This window comes from Suncus etruscus, chromosome 5, assembly GCF_024139225.1.
Source record: "Suncus etruscus isolate mSunEtr1 chromosome 5, mSunEtr1.pri.cur, whole genome shotgun sequence".
In the NCBI taxonomy this organism is placed as follows: domain Eukaryota; kingdom Metazoa; phylum Chordata; class Mammalia; order Eulipotyphla; family Soricidae; genus Suncus; species Suncus etruscus.
Genome location: NC_064852.1, coordinates 87309950 through 87329981, shown reverse-complemented (window position 1 = coordinate 87329981; position 20032 = coordinate 87309950). Strand labels below are relative to the sequence as shown.

The following is a 20032-nucleotide window of genomic DNA, read 5'->3' as shown; positions in this document are numbered from 1 at the left end:
CCATAATTACTGTTATCGTAGTCAGGGAATTTTGAAAAAAAATATCATGAGGCATTACCAGCTCTTGAATTGACATAGTGATAGAGAAAAACACATAAACTTTTGGAACTAAAGTTTTATTTTAACATTACTCTAATATTAATTAGTGAAAAGAAAATAGACAAAATAATTGTCTTAAAATGTAGTGCATTCTGAATTTTAAGACTGCATTCTAGCACTCTGAATGTAAGATACAAGGGGTAAAATTAAAAAAATATGGCCATTCACTTTTCTTAAAGATTCAGAAAAGAGACAACAAATGATTACTTGAGTCTTTGAGTTTAAGATTATGTCCTTTTATCTCCTCTGTAAAGGTTATAGAAAAAGATAGAATTACTTAAGCAGAAATGTTTTTCTTTCTTTTTTTCTTTTCTTTTCGTTCCTGTTTTTTTCTTTTCTTTTCTTTTCTTTTTTTCTTTCTTGATACAAATGATGGTGATCAGGGGTTATTCCTAGCTCTGTTCTCAGGAATTACTACTGGCAGGCTTGGAGAACCATATGGGATTTCTAAGATTGAACCTGACTCAACCACTTGCAAGGCAAATGCCCTCTACCTGCTGTACTGTCTGGTTCCCATATTTTGCATATAGAATTATTTTCCTACTAAGAAGGCCTTCACCAGATATTTTGTCTTGTTCAAAACAAACTAATTCACTCATTGATAAACCAATGCAATCATCACCTTGTACAGAAAGGAAAGTTGATGAAGAAGCTTCTCCCACGCTGTTTTCTGCTCTGCAGATATATTCTCCACTGTCATTACTACCAACCTGGTTGAAAACCAGTGTAGCAACATTATTTCTAAAATGCATTTTATAGGTAGCAGAAGGCCTTAATTTTGTGTCTCCTTTATACCAGGATACTCCAATTTCAGGGGTTCCAGAAATTTGACATTGCAAAGAGGCAGAATCTCCAACAGTCACCTTAACAGGTTCCAACTGCTTGACAAAATATGGTGGTTCTGCAGACGAGAAAGAAAATAAGTTACAGAGGAGGCATGTGTCAGAATTACTACATGCATATAAATATAGGAACATGCAACATAACAAACCTAATATTAGTATTTGTGCTGAACAGGAATCTTTTCCAGAAGCATTTTCAATGTAGCAGTTGTATTGCCCAGCATCGTTGACTGTGCTACTTGGAATTTCTAGAATTGCAGATTTCTCCGTTGTGGTTATATTACACTTTGGAGAAGGAGCTACATTCACGCCATTTTTCTTCCATATAACTGAAATGGGAGGAGTTCCAGTATATGTGCCCTCCAGGATCAAAGGTTTTCCTTTCTCTATGCTGTAATCATTGAGCCTTTTGACAAATTTTGCTGGAGCTATAGTAAATAAATGGAAAAGATGCAATCAAACACATATACACATACATTATTATATAAATAATATACAATATATATTGTACATTATTATAAAGATGGGTAACAGTAGTCAACACACCTTTGACATAGAGATGTGTTGTACATGAAGCTTTGCCAGCCTCATTACTAACAATGCAGGTATATTCTCCACTTTGTGATATATTTACATCAAACAGCTCCAGTTCAGCAATGGAATCCTCCAAGGACACGTTGCATCTGTCCCCTGGCACTAATTCGCTGTTCCCTTTGAACCAGCTGACACTGAAAGGAGGTGTTCCTTTTATGATGCTTGTGAAAGTGACATTTGTTCCAGTTAAAACATCCAAAGGATCAGGTTTCTGAACAAAAGATGGTGGTTCTAAACAGAAAAGCATATGGCAGAAAAATGAATATTTTTTAATTTTTGTGATAAAGGTGTTAATGAATTATGAACCAATATTCTATTTTATGGTACTTAAACTGACCTCTCACAATCAAAGGAGCAGAGCATTTATCAGTGCCAGCTGTATTAGTAGCTACACACATGTAATTGCCAGCATCTGATTCTTCTAGCATGTTCACAGTTAGAGCACAAGTGTTATCTGTCAGAGTGGTCTGGTATTTCCTCCCACTACTGATCTCATTTCCTTCTCGGAACCAGGAGACAGAGATGGGAGGTGACCCATAGACTTTGCACTCCATTACAACTGAAGAGCCAGATAGACCATTTGTTTCTTTTAATTTTCTCGTGAATGAAGGTGGAATAATTCGGTCTGTGAGTGATAAAAAAGTGAAATAACAATGTACATCAGTTATAAAATTATTTTAGAAGAAAATCTTTGTCTTTTTTTTTTACAGAATATTCCTAGATCTACATAGTCCTTTTAGAAGGGGAGCAAAGAGTCCCCTCTAGGTTAAAAGACTTCAGCACAATTGAAAGGTTCAAGAATCAAAGTGCAAGGTATAGCAGACGAGCTGCTGGGAACTCAGGTCTGTTTTTCCTGTGAATCATGCTATAGTGAATTCTTCCTGCAAGAGTCATAGTAAAGGCCCACTTTAACTTTATCTGTGGGTTCTGTTTTACTCCTACCATCCTAAATTGAGGAAACTACCCAAAATTTAAAAAAAAATACATTTGAACTTAGTTATCTTTTATCCTATAGATTGGTAGGTAGATCACTTTTGTTTTCTGCTAATTCAGAGGATGCAGGTCATGCTTTAAAGGTCGGACTTTTTGCACAAAAAAAATGTAAATCAGGAACTACATTACAATTACATTTGAAGCAAAATCCAGCCAACCAACCTGAAACTTGAACTGAGGTTTTGCAGCTGTCTTTGCCAACAGGATTCTGCACCTCAAACGTGTATGTTCCACTGTCACTGGGTGCCACATTGATAATCTTTAGGCCAGATACTTTGTTGAAGAAGCTTATTTTGTATTTGCTGTCACTTGTCAATTCTTTTCCATCCTTGAACCACTTAGTATTGAGTTCTGGTGTGCCAGTGACCACACATTCCAAAGTACACGTATCTCCAGTGGTAACTTTTATGGATTCTGGCTTTTCTACAACTGCTGCGGGCTCTGAAAGAAGTTAATCATGTGCAATTTGTAAATATCAGGCAAAAAATTCCCAAAATATAACCTAGACAATGGTAAGCATCTGCCTTGCAAGTACCCTTGTGTACTCACCAAGGATGGAAAGAGTGGCAAAGCACTCTTGCATTCCAGCATCATTCTTAATCTGGCAAGTGTACTTCCCTGCATTAGCTGTTTCCACTCTTGAAAGCTGTAGGGTAGCGATATTTTCAGAATAAGAAATCCATATGTTGTCACTTTCTCTGATGACTTCACCCTTATCTTTGAACCAAGTCACTGAAATTGGTTCAGCGCCTTCAATCATTGTCTGCAACTGAACTTCTTTACCAACGATGGTAGACATATCACTCAGTTTTTTCACAAATCGTGGTGGTGCTGTTGAAAAGGAAAATAAGGGATTTAAGATGTACGGAGCTAATAATATTAACCTAAAATCTTAAATGCTAGTAATCAAACTAGTGATATTATTTCCTCTTATATGAGATCATTGTGTGGGGGGGTAGAGTGATTGTATAGAGGATAAAATGTTTGCATTGGATGCTGCTGACCTAGGTTTAAGCCCCTGTATTCCATGAGGTCTTCAGAATACCACTAAGAATGTTTCCTAAGAGCAGAGCCAGAACTAATGCCTGAGCATTGCTGGGTGTGTCTCTCAACCGCCCAGAAAGAGAGAGTTTTGGGGTATGTGAATGATAGCAGGAATAGTGAGTTTATATGAAGCAAAAAAAAAAGTCAAACATCTTGTTCTCTCTCTCTAATACTCAATTACAATAACTATTGGAAATTTATTTAAAAGGACATTGGTAGAAATGGGGTGGACATGAAAAAATGAAAAAGGGGAAGAAAAGGAAAGAAGGCAAAAATAAGAGAGGTGGCTTGGAAAAAAAAGGACTGGAAGTAGTTAAGAAGAAAATATTAACATTAGAAGGAAAATACTTCATCAAAGAAAAGGAAATCAAACTAACCTTTCAGAGTGAGGGAACCAACACAAGTATCACTTCCTACATCGTTGGTGGCTTTACACTGATAATCCCCAACATCTGCAGCATCCACATTCAGGATATGAATACTTGTAAGAAAGTTCTCAGACATTATCTTGTACTTTTTGCCACTCCGAAGTTCTCTCTTGTCTTTATGCCAAGAAACTTGAAATGGTGGAGTGCCCTGAAGCTCACACTCAAGATGAACATCTGCTCCTTTCAGCAATTCCACAGGATGAGGCTTTTTGCGGAAAACAGGTGGCTCTAAAATTTGAACGCAATAAATTATGTGAAAATGAAAAACGGGATGTATTTTGTCAACAAACAACTAAGAGGATAAACCAAGTTTCCATTCTAACCTAAAAAAAATATATTGCTTCCAGTTTTCTAATTTGAAAAAGTAAAAACATGCATGAAGATTTTAACAGGAAATTGCAAGGACAATCAGGGAGGAGGTAATGGCTAACAACACCAAGAAGTAAGACCTGACCTTTAACTTTGAGGGCAGTGCTACTGCTCACGCTGCCTGCTGCGTTTCGGGCTTCACAGGTGTAGTCACCACTGTCCTCAACACTGAGGTTACTCATTTCCAACACCGCCACTGAGTCAATGAACGACATTCGGAATTTACTGCTCTCCTGAATTTCAGTCTCATCTTTGTACCATAAAACCTTTATTTCTGGAGACCCTCCTATTTTACATTCATATCTTGTACTTTCATCCTGTTTCACCACTCTTGAAGGTTCTAGCTTCTTAATGAACCTCGGTGGTTCTATGGAACCAAGAGAAAAATAAAAATATTAAGTCGAGAAAAAGACATTTAATTCAAGATGAAGCAAAAAATAAAAAATACTCTCAAACAGAGGGCCCTCAGTTCTTAAAAAATAATTGTTGCATTTTAAGGAAAAACAATAAAATGAAACACAAATAAAATTCTTAAATTTAACTTTATGTATGTGTGCCCAGATTGTAATTCCTACTGTGCATTCTTCTGTGCATTTTTCTTCTCAAAAGGATTACTGGCCCAATGCATATCTGCTGAAAGTTCTCAAAGTACTAGCATATAAGAGAATTCAACTATGCTCCTGCATATGAGCCAATAGAGATCTGTTTGTTTACTCTGGCTGTGAAGATACTCACTTTATATCACAAAGAATCAAAATAGCAAAATTGGGTCAATGATCTTAAGATTTTAGAATCCCTTTGCCTAGAGCTCTTAGGTAGATTATTTCTTAAGTTATTTTACCCTTCATAATTTTCCTTTGAGGTAGGGAAAGCAATGCTTTATACATTAATCAAAGCAAAATATTTCATGCACAAGGAGGGAAAAGATATTAGCTATCTGTCTTAGAACAAATGGGATGCTTTAATTAAATCTGTTTTAATATCAAGATATCTATTAAATACCAGGACAAATACCCTTAGAAAATTTTTTATGTATTTGACCAATAGCTCACTGAGTTGCTTAATTTCTGACAGTAGCAGCTATTAGTATGCTATAGAAAGAAATGGCTGTTTTCTAGAAAGTCAACTCTGGATGTATTTTTCAGTTCCCAAGTTATTAAACTGGGGCTGATAGAGTAAAAAGAAGGTAACATAATCAGACTCTTATATGGTTTGACAGTTTGGGGCCATGATATTCCTTAGAGAGAGAAAAAATCCATTAGTTTATTAACAACTATGGAAAATAAGTTATTTGATTTAGTCTACACTTTTGTTTAAAGATGATTTTTTCTCTCTGTAAAATCCTTCTTCAACATCTTTCTAGTTTTGTGTGTTAGAATAGAATTCCAGTCTGTTTACCCAGTATGTATTCTTTTCTTTTATTTATTTATTTTTGTTTGATTTTGGGTCACACCCAGTGCTCAGTGGTTACTCCTGGCTCTGCACTCAGAAATCGCTCCTGGCAGGCACGGGGACCATATAGGATGCTGGGATTCAAACTACCGTCTGTCCTGGATTGGCTGCGTGCAAGGAAAATGCTCTACCGCTGTGCTATCTCTCCAGCCCCTACATTTCTTTTTTATTAAAAAAGTTAAAATTCTAACCCCTGGATCTATCTAATCATTTTAATTATTAGTCCATGGCCAGACACAAAATATTTAACTATACCCTTTGTCCTTTATTTAAAATATATTGAAAGTGTAAGAGACCTTGCTTCTCTGTTTAAGTGTAACTACCTTGTACACCCAGATGAGCAGAACAAGAGTCTTTTCCAGCAACATTGCTTGCATAGCAGGTATACTGCCCAGCATCTCCTTTGCCTACTTTGAGAACAGTTAGAGTGGCAGTATTTTCAACCAAAGTCATCTTGTAATTGCCTCCAGGGCGAATTTCTCGATTATCTTTGGCCCAAGTGATTTTGATAGGCGCCGTTCCAGTTATGTGACATTTAAAAGAACCACTTTCTCCAAGTGCAAGGTCTACAGATACAGGCTTCAGATCAAAGAAAGGAGGCACTTCATGCTCTGAAAAGAATGAAGACCAAAATGGTGACTTCAGTTTTCATGCTTCCAGAGAAGGAGCAGAAACTAAGTAGCACCAGCCATCTGAGTGGCTGAGATTATAGAAGCTGTTTTATTATGGAACGTGTAGTATGAAGAACACTTACCTGAAAGAATGAGCTTGGCACTAGATGAAGCAGTCCCAAGAGGATTAGAAGCTGAGCAATTATACTGACCAACATGACTCTGGTCAGTTTGTAAAATCTGAAGGGTTGCAACATTATGAATAAAAGATGTTTGCAAATTAGAATCATCTTTCAAAAGCACCCCATCCTTGTACCAAGATACTTGAAGAGGTTCTGAGCCATTGATGCGGCATTCAAAGGCAACTGGGAAGCCAAGAGTTTCTTGAACATCCTTCAGTTTTCTTGCAAAGGAAGGTGGAAGTTTGCGTTCTGAAAGGAAGTTATGGACAATCCTTATTTATGAGGAAGAAACACCCACCACATAGTAAAATGTTGATATCTTAAAGAAATTTAAATTTGCCAGCAGGCAGCAAGACTTGTGAAAGCTATCATCACCTTTGATTACAAGCACAGCTGAAGAAGCCACTGCCCCCACACTGTTTTCTGCCTTGCATGTATATTCTCCCACATCACTGTGATCCACTTTGTTGATCACAAAGGAGGCAACATTATTTTTGAACTGCATTTTATATGCTGGAGCTGATCGTAGCTTTGTGTGTTCCTTATACCAAGAAATTCTAATTTCTGGGGTTCCATCCACTTTACACTGTAAGGTAATAGGTTCTCCAATGGCTGCTTCCACATGCGCCAGAGGTTCAATAAAATAAGGTGGTTCTATGGTACAAAGGAGAGTAAAGATAAATCATGTCCACTAAAAGAGGATGTTATAAGAGAAAGAAAAGAGAACAAAAAAAGAGATAACTGTCAACACACCTAGAACAGACACTAGAGCTTCACAAATGTCTTGACCAGCCTCATTTTCTATCAGGCAACTGTATTGTGCATAATCCTCTCTAGTGCTATCAAGAATTTCCAGAATTGTAGATTTCTCTGTCATTGTAATGCTGCAATTGTGAGACTGTGAAAGCGGGTATTCATTCTTCATCCAGCTCACAGAGATGGGAGGTGTGCCTGAGTATGTGGCCTCAAGAACTATGGGGTTTCCTGTCTCCACTTGGCAGTCAGCTAATCTTTTCACAAAGGTGGCTGGTTCTAGAAGGAGATAACACGAGGGTAAATTTGCCATTTTCAAAGGGAGATTTAGGAAAAACTGTGAAAGACACATGAATTGGAGAAAAAAGAGAACCTTTGACAAGAAGTTGAGTGGTACAGGAAGCGCTGCCAGCATCGTTAGTGACCAGGCAAGAATACTCTCCACTCAGAGATGGCTCCACCTCCAATAGCTCCAGTTCAGTGACAGAACCTTCCAGAGAGATGGTGCATGACTCTCCTGAGACCAGTTCACGGCTGCCCTTGAACCATCTGACCTTGAAAGGAGGGGTTCCTCTAATGACACTGGTGAATGTGACGCTCATTCCAGGTAACACTTCGACAGATTCAGGAGTTTGTTCAAAAGATGGTGGTTCTAGATACCCAGGGTAGAGATGAGAGAGATGAGGAGAAGGCAAGAAATTTTAAGTTAGAGGTACTTTTGCAAGTTGAAAACATGGGCACTCTAGGACTAAAAAAAGAGACTAAATGAAGAGATTCCATGTTGGTAGGCATTGGGTCCTAGAGAGGAAACAATGGAATAGAACTTTCAACACTGACCTTGCACAGTCACGATTGCTGAGCACTCATCAGAACCAGCCACGTTGGTGGCCACACATGTGTATGCACCAGTATCCGAGGGCTCCAGTAAACTCAGATTCAGAGTACAGACATTTTCTGAAAATCTGGGCTGGCATTTTGGCCCACTCACAATCTCATTTCCATTTAGAAACCAGCCAACTGAAATGGGGCCTGAGCCTGAGACTCTGCATTCCAAAACCAACGATGCCCCCAAGGCAGCATTCATGTCTTTCAGCTTGCGGATGAAGGAAGGAGGCACAATTCGATCTATGTAGAGAAGAATTTTTTTTTTTAAATTCTATTTTTAGGTGTGAAGGAATAATGAATTCAATAAAACCTCATACTACTCACCTGAAATGTGGACAGATATGGTGCAGTTACTTTTACCAACATTATTTTTCACTTCAAAGCTATATAATCCCTTGTCACTCATTTCTGCTGAGGGGATTTTAAGTGAGGCCACTTTGTTGATGAACGTAATGTGATGTTTGCTGTCTGCAGATAGTTCTCTTCCATCTTTAAACCACTTAGCTGAAAGTTCTGGTGTTCCAGCCACTACACACTCTAAAGCAAAAGGATTTCCAGTAGTGACTGTCATGGGTTCTGGTTTTTCTATGATTCTGGCTGGTTCTAAAAGAAAAAGTATATGGCACTGAAAATAAAGCTACCTTTCAAATAATATTAGAGCCAAATCAACATCTTGTTAGGTAAAACTAATAGCTACAGAAAATGACCATGGGCCAATAGATTTGGTCCTTCTTTCTCAAATTGCCCTTGGTTACTAACCTAGCACAGTCAAGGCTGCTGAACATTCTCTCATTCCAGCATCATTTTTGATTTGGCAAATATATTTTCCAGAGTCAGAGGCTTCTGGGCTTTGAAGTTGGAGAGTTGCAATGTTGTCAGTGAATGAAATCTTAGTATTTTCATTCTCTCTGATGACATCACCTTTGCCTTTCAGCCAAACAACAGAAATTGGCTTGAAGCCTTCTACTATAGCCTGCAACTCAATAGCATCCCCAACGAGGGTTGAGGTGTCACTTAATTTTTTCACAAATCGTGGAGGTTCTAAAGAAAGAAATTTGTGGTTAGAGAGTAAAGTGGGAATAATATCCATATAAGTTATTAGTCAAGTAAGAAAGATTGGAAAAAGAGGTACATGTTTTTGTGCTTGCACATACAAACCTTTGAACTTGACAGTGCAAAGACAAGTGTCAGATCCCACCTCATTTGTTGCTTTGCACTGATATTCCCCTATGTCATTGGCTTCAAGACTGAGGATATGAAGACTTGTATCAAAATTTTTTGAGGTGATTTTAAATTTCTTGCTGCTTCGAACTTGCTTCCGATCTTTGACCCAAACCACTTCAAATGGGGGGGTCCCTGAAATTTCACACTGGAAGATAACATCAGCCCCTTTAAGGGCTCCTACTGGCGAAGGCTTCTGTGTGAAAACAGGAGGAGCTACAAGAAGAGGGGAAAAGAAGACAAAAGATAAAAAACTGCTGATAAAAAAGAAGACTAGACTTCATGGATCTAGATTCATATAGAGTTTATAGTACAACACCGATAGAATAAAAACATAAGATACTACAATTCATAACAACTAATTTAAGAATGAAAACAAATAACCTTAATTCAACCTTTATTTTACTTTGGAGCTCATATATGGCAGAGAAGGACTCTAAATCAGAGGAGAACAAAGAAAAAGAATCATGTTTCTAACCTTTAACAGTCAGTGATGTGCTGCAGCTGGCATTACCAACACCATTATGTGCTTCACAGATATAGTCACCACTGTCCTCAGCGCTGGATTCATTGATGGTTAGCAATGCCACAGAGTTAACAAATGTCATGTTGTATTTCCAACTCTCGTGAAGCTCACTGTCATTTCGGAACCACACAACTTTGATTTCTGGGGAACCACTGATTTTACATTCCAGTTGGATGGATTCTCCCTGCTTTGCTACTTTTGAAGCTTCTAATTTCTTAACAAATTTTGGAGGTTCTAGTAAATCAAAAGAAAAATAGCTTATGTTTAATTTTGAATGTTTATTTGGTTTATTATTGAGAATACCCTTTTTGGTAAAATAATTGTTTCCTAAATAGTTTGAAGTCTATTGCACTATTTTTTTACACCACAAAGTACACTGTAGTAAGTCTTTTAATATATTATAGAAATTTAATTGTTGATTTTTTTGTAGCTTGGATCTAAAAGATATGTTAATACAGCAAAGATATACTTGTACAATGTTTAGTAATAATAAATAAAAATAAACATAATTGAAAAACATGGAAAAGGAAAAATGGAGAGTTGAGACAACACTTAACATATTCAATTAGACTGCATATTAATAGCATAACATGTAGTACATAAATCAAGGGATGATGTAAAGAGGAATCAACTTGATAAATGTCATATGATTTTTAATACAAATTCAAACAATAAAGTTAGTTTACTACAAATGTTTAAAAGTTAAGAAAATTTAGAAGAGTAAACCAAGATGAGAATTAAAAAATATAGGTAAATGCCATGAAAAGATCACCTTTGACACTGAGCTGAGCTGAGCACATGTCTTTGCCAACATCATTTGTTGCTTGGCAAGTATATTGACCAGAGTCTCCTTTGCCTACTTTAAGAATTCTTAAATGGGGAGTGTTTCCCACACATGTGATTGTATAATTTCCTCCAGGACGGATCTCCTTGTTATCTTTTGACCAAGTAATTCGCATTGGTTGAGCACCAGTCACATGACACTCAAAATCAGCACTTTCGCCTGCAATTACATCTATGGATACAGGCTTGATGTCAAAGAAAGGAGACTTTTTAGGTTCTGCAACATAAGAACAAAAAGCACTGTATTTTCGTATTCTCTTTCTGTTGGTCATTTCTACTTCAATAGTGAATAAGAAGTCATGATTTTCAAAGAAAAAGATCAACATAGGAACAAACCTCTTGCTGTCAATCTAGCACTAGAAGACGCTGTTCCAAGAGGATTAGAAGCTGAACAAGAGTATTGACCAGAGTGACTCAAGTCAGTTTGCAAAATTTTCAAAGTGGCAACATTATCTACAAATGATGTCTGTAGATTTTCATCATCTCTTAAAAGCACACCATCTCTGTACCAGCACACTTGGATGGGTGCAGAGCCATTTAATCGACAAGTAAGTGTAACTGGTAAACCCACAGTTTGTTCAATGTCCTTTAATTGTCTTGCAAAGGAAGGTGGGAGTTGGCGCTCTGTAAGAAAACAAGTAACACTTGAGGTATTAGTAGCTGAAAATAAGATTTTCTTATGAAGATAAAATGACGCATAAAAAAATTTCTGATTTTCCAGACTAACATCACCTTGAATTCTGAAGACAGTTGTAGAAGATGCAGTTCCTATACTATTTTCTGCTTTACAGGTGTACTCTCCACTGTCATTGATATTTACTTTATTAAAAACAAGTGTAGCCACATTGTTTGTAAAGTAGGTCCTGTATTCAGGAGTTGACCTTAACTTGGTGTCTCCTTTGTACCAAGACACTGTAATTTCTGGTGTACCAGCTACTTGGCACTGTAAAGAAACTGAATCTCCAACTGATGCCTCCACAGGTTCCAGTTCCGTAACAAAATAAGGAGGTTCTACAGAAAGAAGACTCACCATCAGTAAGTCAAATTAGAAAGAACTAGGCATACCAGATTTCCCATTAGAAAATGCCAACTGTCCCACAGAGAATAAGACAACACACCTAATGTTGATACCCGAGCTTCACAAACATCTTTTCCTGCCTCATTTTCGATCTCACAAGAGTAGTGTCCTGCATCTCCTTGTGTGCTACTCAAAATTTCCAGGATGCAAGTTTTCTCTGTTGTGACTATGCTGCATTTTTCAGATGGAGTTATGTTAAAACCATCCTTTTTCCAGGTAACTGAAATGGGGAGTGTTCCAGTGTAGGTCCCCTCCAGAATTATGGACTTCCCTGGTTCTACAGAGTGATCACTTAATTTCTTCACAAATGCAGCTGGTTCTGGGGCGTGACAAAGCACATAAGTTAAAGACAATACAGCCATATAAAAAAAGACATTCCTATACAGAAAACTGGAAGAACAGAGACAATCAAGCACACCTTTTACAAAAAGATGAGTAGTGCAGGATGCTTGGCCAGCATTGTTAGACACTACACAGGTATACTCCCCACTCTGCGATATGTCCACATTAAATAATTCCAGTTCTGCCACAGTATCTTCAAAATAGATGTTGCATCTATCTCCCTTCACCAGTTCTCTGGCACCTCTGAACCAGCCAACCTTGAATGGAGGGGTTCCTCTAATCACACTAGTGAAGGTGACATTTTTGCTTGGTAGCACTTCCAAAGGTTCAGGTTCCTTCACAAAAGAAGGTGTCTCTAAACAGACATGAAGCACATGAGAAACTCTGATAAGCTTGAGTTGAGTTATGGTTTTGAATTGAAAAAGAGTATTTTATAATATCTATCAACCTGGATGTGCACATCCAGAATTTGTAAGGACAGGGTAGAGTGAACAACACTGACCTTGTACAGTCAACACTGCACGGCATTCATCTGACCCAGCGGCATTAGCAGCAACACATGTGTAACTACCCATATCTGATGAGTCCAGAGAATTCAGCTGTAATGTGCAGATATTATCTGAAAACATGGCTTGGTACTTTGCTCCACTGACAATTTTAGTTTTCTCATGAAACCAAGCAACAGAGATAGGTGATGATCCAGCCACTTTACACTCCAAGACGCAAGAAGTACCCAACACCCCACATGTATCTTTGAGTCTTCGTGTGAAGGAAGGAGAAACCATCCGGTCTGTGTGAGGAAAGGCAAGAGACTTGTCATGCTTTGAAAGTAGAGGAGATTTGAGAGAAGAAAACTTGTGAACATTCACAAGCCACAGGAGTAATAGATTAGAACTAACCTGAAACATCAACCACAGCTGTGCAGCTGCTTTTTCCAACGTTGTTTTGAACCTGGAAAGTGTATGTGCCTGCATCTTGCTTTTCAATGGAGACGATCTTTAAGGAAGATATTTTGTTGTAGAAGCTAAATTTATGCTTTTGGCTGCTTGTCAAGAGTTTTCCATCCTTGTACCATTCAACAGAGAGTTCAGGAGTACCAGCCACCTTACACTCAAGAGTACACATTTCTCCTACAGTCACTGTCATTGGTCCTGCCTTTTCAACAATGACTGCAGGTTCTGAAATAAAATGTGAGAGCTCTCTGTCAAAGTCTTTGACATTTTCTATGTTTTCTACTCTTAAGGTCATTATATATTCCCCCCACCAAAGATAGTGCTTTATTTCTAGATGATTAGATTAAATGTGATTCTGTAATTGTTAGAAAATCATGAAAGTTATTATCAAGGAATATATATGTGCTAAAATTAATTTCACAAACAATGTAACTTAGACAATGCACATTGATTTGTCACTTGAGTCTCTCTAGAGTGAATACTATATCAATTCAGCATTTATGCTCTGTGTTGAGTGCCAAAAATGACTATTTAAAAGTTGAACAAAGATTTGCTGAATTATTGAGTTATTGTCAATTTTATAGAACTTTGGAAACAAAATAGATGTAAGTATATCCTAGGCTCCCAATTTTTCTCTTGCTTCAACAAAATATAGTACTACATTTTCTTGATAATTAGGAAAAGTAGTAAGTAAACAATAAAACACATGCCTAATTAAAAAATTTTTTTTCAACAGGGAAGTGTTTGAGAGATTAAAGTGGTTCCCTAAATCTCACAGGAAGGGTCAAAATAGTTCTGTAAGAAATTCAGAAAAGGAGATTCTACTAGTAACTCTTAAGAATTTATGGCACTGCCTTCTATAGGGACCTAGTCTATCATATTGTACCAACCTAAAACAGTCAGTGTGGCCATGTTCTCTCTCATTCCACCATCATTCTTGATTTGGCAGATATATTTCCCAGCATTAGCTGGTTCTGCTTTAGAAAATTGTAGAGTTGCAATGTTTTCCACAAATGTGATTTTTATGTTTTCACTTTCTCTAACGACTTCTTCCTTGTCTTTAAGCCACTGGACAGTCATAGGCTGGGGACCTTCTATGGAGGCTTGTAACTCAGCGGGCTCACCAGCTACAACAGTGAGGCTACTCAGTTTGGAGACAAATCTTGGTGGTTCTGAACAGGAAAAGACAGATGGAAATTACTGGCAAGATTGTCCAGAAAAGAGGAGAAAAAGAAGTATTTTGCACATTCCTGCCTTTTCTGCGGTCTGCAGGAAATATGCTTACCTTTTAACTTTACAGTACAAATGCAAGTCTCACTTCCTACTTCATTCTGTGCTTTGCAGTGATATTCACCCATGTCTGACGTTTCAACGTTGAGAATGTGAATACTGACATGAAAGTTTTTGGACGCAATCTTGTATTTTTTGCTACTTCGAAGCTGCCTCTTGTCTTTATACCATACCACTTCAAATGGTGGTGTTCCCGAAAGCTCACATTCAAGACGAACTTCAGTATTTTTAAGTGTTTCTACTACAGGAGGGAAGCTGCTAAAAACAGGTGGTTCTGTGAAAAGCAAGAATGTTTTTTAAATGAATTGGGCTACTTAATATCTTAGAATAAGTGTTACCTCTTCTGTTTTTAAATTGAAAGAAAAATCAAGATTTAAGATGTAAATAGTATCCAGCATGTCACTTTAAAAATGCCAGCCTCAGAGAGCTCATTAGCATTTATAAAACCACCCAATTTCGTTGCCAGGTAACCCAGATCAGAACCCTGGATGAGCTAACAAAGAAGTTCAACATTCTTTTTTTGGGGGTAGGGTGGGGTGGATTACACCTGGCAGTGCTCTGGGGTTATTCCTAGCTCTGCACTCAAAAATCACTCCTGGCAGGCTCCGGAGACCATATGGGATGCCAGAAATTGAGCCAGGGTCCATCTTGGTTGGCGCGTGCAAAGCAAATGCCCTACTGCTGTGCTATTACTCAGTCCCTGAAGTTCAACATTCTATCTACTCATATCTCTTGGATTCTGAAGGTTGATACAAAAATCATTTTTAAAATTGCCATTCCCAAATATATTAACACTATATTCATGTAGTACATATAAAATGTATGTGACAGGATGTAAAATTCACCACATCTATTATATGTCCTTTATTTCAACAAATGACTATTTCATTCATTTTTCATATGGGGCAAACTCATTTTTGGTTTTGTGACAAGAACACTAGAAAATGGCAGCATAAAATATTAGAATTATTTACATAAAGGCACATTGCCATCTAATTTTTAAAAGGTAGATCTAATTCTTGAAAAAGAAAAAAATACAAAATGGTCTGATCTTTTTGTTTATTTTTGAGCCACATCTGGAGGCGCTCAAGAGGTACTCCATGCTCTGCACTCAGAAATCGCTCCTGGTAGCTTGAGGGACCATATGGAATGCCAGAGATTGTACCCAGGTTGGCCACGTGCAAGGCAAATGACCTATCCATTGCTTTGGTCCCAGTGGTCTGATTTTAAAGGTTAAAATCTGTTATATGGGTGACACATGAGTGGTAAATATTTGTTATTATAGTTGAGTATTATAATGATAATTATTATATAAACTGAGATAAAATAGAACATTAAAATGCTTCTGTTGAATGCCTAGGCTATGGACTTGTGGTAAAGCAAATGCTGCATATGAATTCAATTTCTGGTACTAAACACACATGTTGTCTATAAAGGCTTCTTTCTTTGGGACATGTTTTTAAACATTGAATTTGAAGTAAGAAGTTAATAAGCTGAGATGATCAAAACAATGGCAAGAAAAATACCTTAGAATGATTACCTATATCTAAGCAAATAAGAATAACACTATAAAACTGAAATAATACTCAATTAGGAAAATACTAATAAGAATATTATGAAAATACCCTGATCTCAAATTGAAGCTAAAATGATAATAAAAAAGTGAAGAGCTATAATACCTAAGGGGTAAAAAATTATAATTTAGAAAATAAGAAATAGAAGATTTCTACCTTTGACTATAATCTTGGCACTGCAGCTTGTACTGCCAGCAGGATTCTGAGCCTCACAAATGAAATCCCCACTGTCCTCAGTACCAAGATTGTTCATCTGAAGGACAGCTACTGAATCCATGAAAGTCATTCTATATTTATCATTGGCTGGAAGTTCCTGTTCATTTCTGTACCACACAACTTTGATTTCTGGGGATCCAGTTATCTTGCACTCAAGTCGTGCTGAATCACCCGATTTCACTATTTTGCATGCTTCTAATTTCTTTACAAACTTTGGTGGTTCTAGAGAGTGAAGAAAGAGGAGATTAAGGAAAAACAGAAATGAGTGACAAAAGTTACATAAGGTAGTACATGGAAAAAATAGAGCAGTGGCTGGCAAATAGAGTGTACAATGTTAGAAAAAAGAGCACTTTCTTGATTGACTAGATGCATTCTAGTGATTATAGAAAAATCAGAAGCCACAGGTAAGACAGAAACATAAAACATGAAAATTTTCACACCTGTCACAAGCAACATTGTAGTACAAGAGTCGCTACCAACATCATTGGTAACTTGACAAGTATATTGTCCAGCCTTTGAAGCATCCACTGAGTAGAGATTTAAGAAACTAGTTGACCCTTCCAAGCCAATGAAACATTTAGGTCCAGAGGCAAGTTCCATATCATCCTTAAACCACTTTATTTTAAATGGGGGTGTTCCTTTCAGGACTGCTTTAAATTCCACAGTAGAATCAGGAATGGCTTGTTGTCGGTCAGGTTTCACTAGAAAGCTTGGTGGTTCTATAGGTTTTAAGAAAAATTTATTTCATTAAATTTCCTTGAAATGTTTTTGACAGTGATGTGTACACATAAGAAATATTACATAAAAAGATTATGACAAGATATCTTTTGAACCCAATAAACATGCCTCTAAATTGAGATCTTTTTTAAGCTTTAAAGAAGATATGCTTTTAGTGTTAAAATAGAAGAATAAAGAAGTAAAGAAATTCTAACCTTTCACAGTTAAGATGGCACTACATGCATCATCCCCTGCTACATTTGACACTTTGCAGGTATAATTTGCAGTGTCTTCTAATTCCAGATTATTAACTTCCAGTGACATCGTGTTCTCATGACATACAAGTCTGTATTTTGCACTTGTAGAAATTTCTTTTCCATCTTTAAACCAGTGAGCTTCAATGGGAAGTGACCCAGAAACTTTACACTCCATATTAATAGATGTGCCCAGAACTTTGTCCATTTTAGTTAATTTTTTGATGAATGATGGAGGAATATTTTGATCTATTCAACGCAAGCAGATAAAAAACCCGACCATTAATATGTGGCCATTCGTTAAGACAGAATATAGTCTAAATAAGGGAAGATGATCAGTCAAGATACAAACCTAGCACTCTTAGGTGTGCATCACAGCTGCTGCTTCCAAAGTCATTTTCAACTTTGAAAGTATATTGACCACTGTCTTGTTTCATCACTGACTGAATCCTAAAACTGGCCACATTATTTTCAAAACTCATGGAAAAATATCTACTGGGCATGATTTGCTTTCCATCTTTAAGCCATTTCACTCTGAGTTCTGGTGTTCCAGCCACAACACATTCCAAGGTCACTGGATCTTTCTCTGTCACATCAACAGATTTAGCTTTCTCTATGATTTGAGCAGGCTCTGCAGTAAGGATTAAAATGTGATTGAGTTTCATTGATATATTCCAGGAGAAGGAATAGATATTTGTAAAGCTGTCTTCACAAACTAACTTCAGATGGGAATAGCTTACAAACCTTGCACTAAAAGGAAAGCGTAGCAGCGTTCCACTCCTGACTCATTTTTGGCTTGACATGTATACCTCCCGCTATGTCCATTGTCCACAGCTGTGATCTGAAGGGTAGCCACATTATTCACAAATGAAATCTGAACATTATCATCTTCCTCAAGAATCTGGTCATCCTTTATCCAGGTGATAGAAATGGGGGGAGAACCTGCTACAGTACTCTGAAAGGTGGCGGAACTTTTCAAAACAGTGGTGACATTTTCTATCTTCTTGGTGAATGATGGTGGCTCTGTGATTAAAAGAGAATGGGGGGAGGGAGATACTTTTATCTCCTATCTGCATTGATAAATTCATAGAATATTATATTAACTTTTATTTGGTGGCCTGCTTCCTAGTAGTCTAACTGACCTTTCAGGGAGACTCTTGTGGTACAGGAGCAACTGCCACCTTCATTGAACACAATGCACTGGTATTCCCCAGTGTCTGAAGAGTCACACTTAGTTATGTGGAGGTTAAATACAGACACTCTATCAGTCAGTGTGTACTTTTTGCTACTTCGAATTTCTTTGTTATTCTTTAACCATGTGACTTCAAATGGAGATGTTCCTGCAACTTCACACTCCAGCTCCACATCAGTATCCCTCACTACTTCCACAGGTTTTAGCTCCCTGAGAAAGGTGGGAGGTTCTGAAAATTCAAAAAGAAGACAGAGACTAGCTTACTCAAAGGAAGACTAGGAGAAAAGCCAGCAGTCCAGCCTAAGTAAAAAAATAGGTGCAGTAACAAACCTTTCACTTTTAATTCAATACTGCAGCTTGCTGTGCCTGCATCATTTCGAGCTTCACAGACATAAGTCCCGCTATTCTCTATCCTGGCACCAGAAATTTGGAAAGTGGCTAAACCATCCACAAAGGAAATGCCATGTTTCTCAATGGCAGTTACTTCATTCCCATCCAGATACCAAGAAACTTTGATTTCAGGAGTGCCTGTTATTTGACACTCAAAAGTTGTAGACTGTCCATTCTTCAGTACTAATACTGGGCTGGGCTTCTTAATGAATTGAGGAGGTTCTAAAGACAGGGAAGGAAAGTGTGATGTTGATTATATTTAAGAACAAAGACCAATGAGAAAAAACTTAATCTTTAAGTCTCTTCCCTCCTCTTCCCCAACCTGCCTTCTGCACCCATGAAAATCTAGACAAGAAAGAAAGCAAGATGTAGAGACCAGACCTTTTACAAAAAGAGTGGCTTTACTGGTTGCTGAGCCAACGTCATTGCTTAGTTGGCAGATGTAGGTCCCCGAATCAGTGGCTTTGGCAGAAAAGAGTTCTAGAATGGTCGATGTGTTATCTTTCCAAATTGAGCGAGCCGATCCTGAGTGCAGTTCTTTGTTATCTTTAAACCACTTAATTGTCATGGGCACAGTGCCACCAACAAGAGCCTTTAGCTGAACTCTTGTACTGGGATTGATGTCTTGTGACTGTGGCTTTTCCACAAAGTAAGGGGGTTCTGAGGCAAAAGAAGGGGAAAGAAAGAGGAAAAAAAGGAATGCTTATTTTAGAACTGTGTAACACAGATAAGCATTAAGAAATGAAAGAGAAACAAGTTCTTGACAGGTAGAGATTAAAAAGCTGCCAACCTTTGACAGTCAGATGGCCACTGCACTGGTTGTGTCCTGCTTTGTTCGTGGCAGAACAGGTATATGTCCCACTGTCAGCACCTTCTAGCTGACTGATTTCCAAGAAAGCAGTGTTGTCATGAAAAGAGAACTTGTATTTTTCATTAGTTGATATTTCATGGTCATCTTTGAACCACTGGATGCTTATGGGATGGGACCCAGCCACTATACATTCTAAGTCAATAAAAGATCCTTTAATGCTGTCCATTTTCTTCAGTTTTTTGGTAAATGAGGGAGGTATGATAAGATCTAAGCAGTAAAAATGTGAAAAAGAAGGTTAGGCCCATCTGCTAATTAGTATTTTCTCTTAAATTGTAAGAGATGAACATAGAAATGCCCAGTTTCTCTCCCTTAG

The 20032-nt window shown here is 37.6% G+C and overlaps 1 protein-coding gene across 1 annotated transcript in view; it reads right to left on the bottom strand.

Annotated features, from left to right (window-relative positions):
• TTN (titin) overlaps window positions 1–20032 on the bottom strand; it is a 299294-nt gene that overhangs the window by 193827 nt on the left and 85435 nt on the right. Inside the window, 36 exon segments of the mRNA XM_049772873.1 lie at window positions 722–1000; window positions 1091–1369; window positions 1488–1766; window positions 1873–2160; window positions 2691–2969; window positions 3078–3359; window positions 3950–4228; window positions 4455–4736; window positions 6145–6432; window positions 6576–6863; window positions 6990–7268; window positions 7368–7646; window positions 7741–8019; window positions 8205–8492; window positions 8577–8855; window positions 9012–9293; window positions 9411–9689; window positions 9952–10233; window positions 10772–11059; window positions 11179–11466; window positions 11575–11853; window positions 11961–12239; window positions 12339–12617; window positions 12765–13052; window positions 13162–13440; window positions 14106–14387; window positions 14501–14779; window positions 16236–16517; window positions 16736–17014; window positions 17228–17515; window positions 17619–17897; window positions 18011–18289; window positions 18409–18687; window positions 18789–19070; window positions 19230–19508; window positions 19639–19926. Coding sequence (XP_049628830.1) covers window positions 722–1000; window positions 1091–1369; window positions 1488–1766; window positions 1873–2160; window positions 2691–2969; window positions 3078–3359; window positions 3950–4228; window positions 4455–4736; window positions 6145–6432; window positions 6576–6863; window positions 6990–7268; window positions 7368–7646; window positions 7741–8019; window positions 8205–8492; window positions 8577–8855; window positions 9012–9293; window positions 9411–9689; window positions 9952–10233; window positions 10772–11059; window positions 11179–11466; window positions 11575–11853; window positions 11961–12239; window positions 12339–12617; window positions 12765–13052; window positions 13162–13440; window positions 14106–14387; window positions 14501–14779; window positions 16236–16517; window positions 16736–17014; window positions 17228–17515; window positions 17619–17897; window positions 18011–18289; window positions 18409–18687; window positions 18789–19070; window positions 19230–19508; window positions 19639–19926 — 10146 coding nt within the window.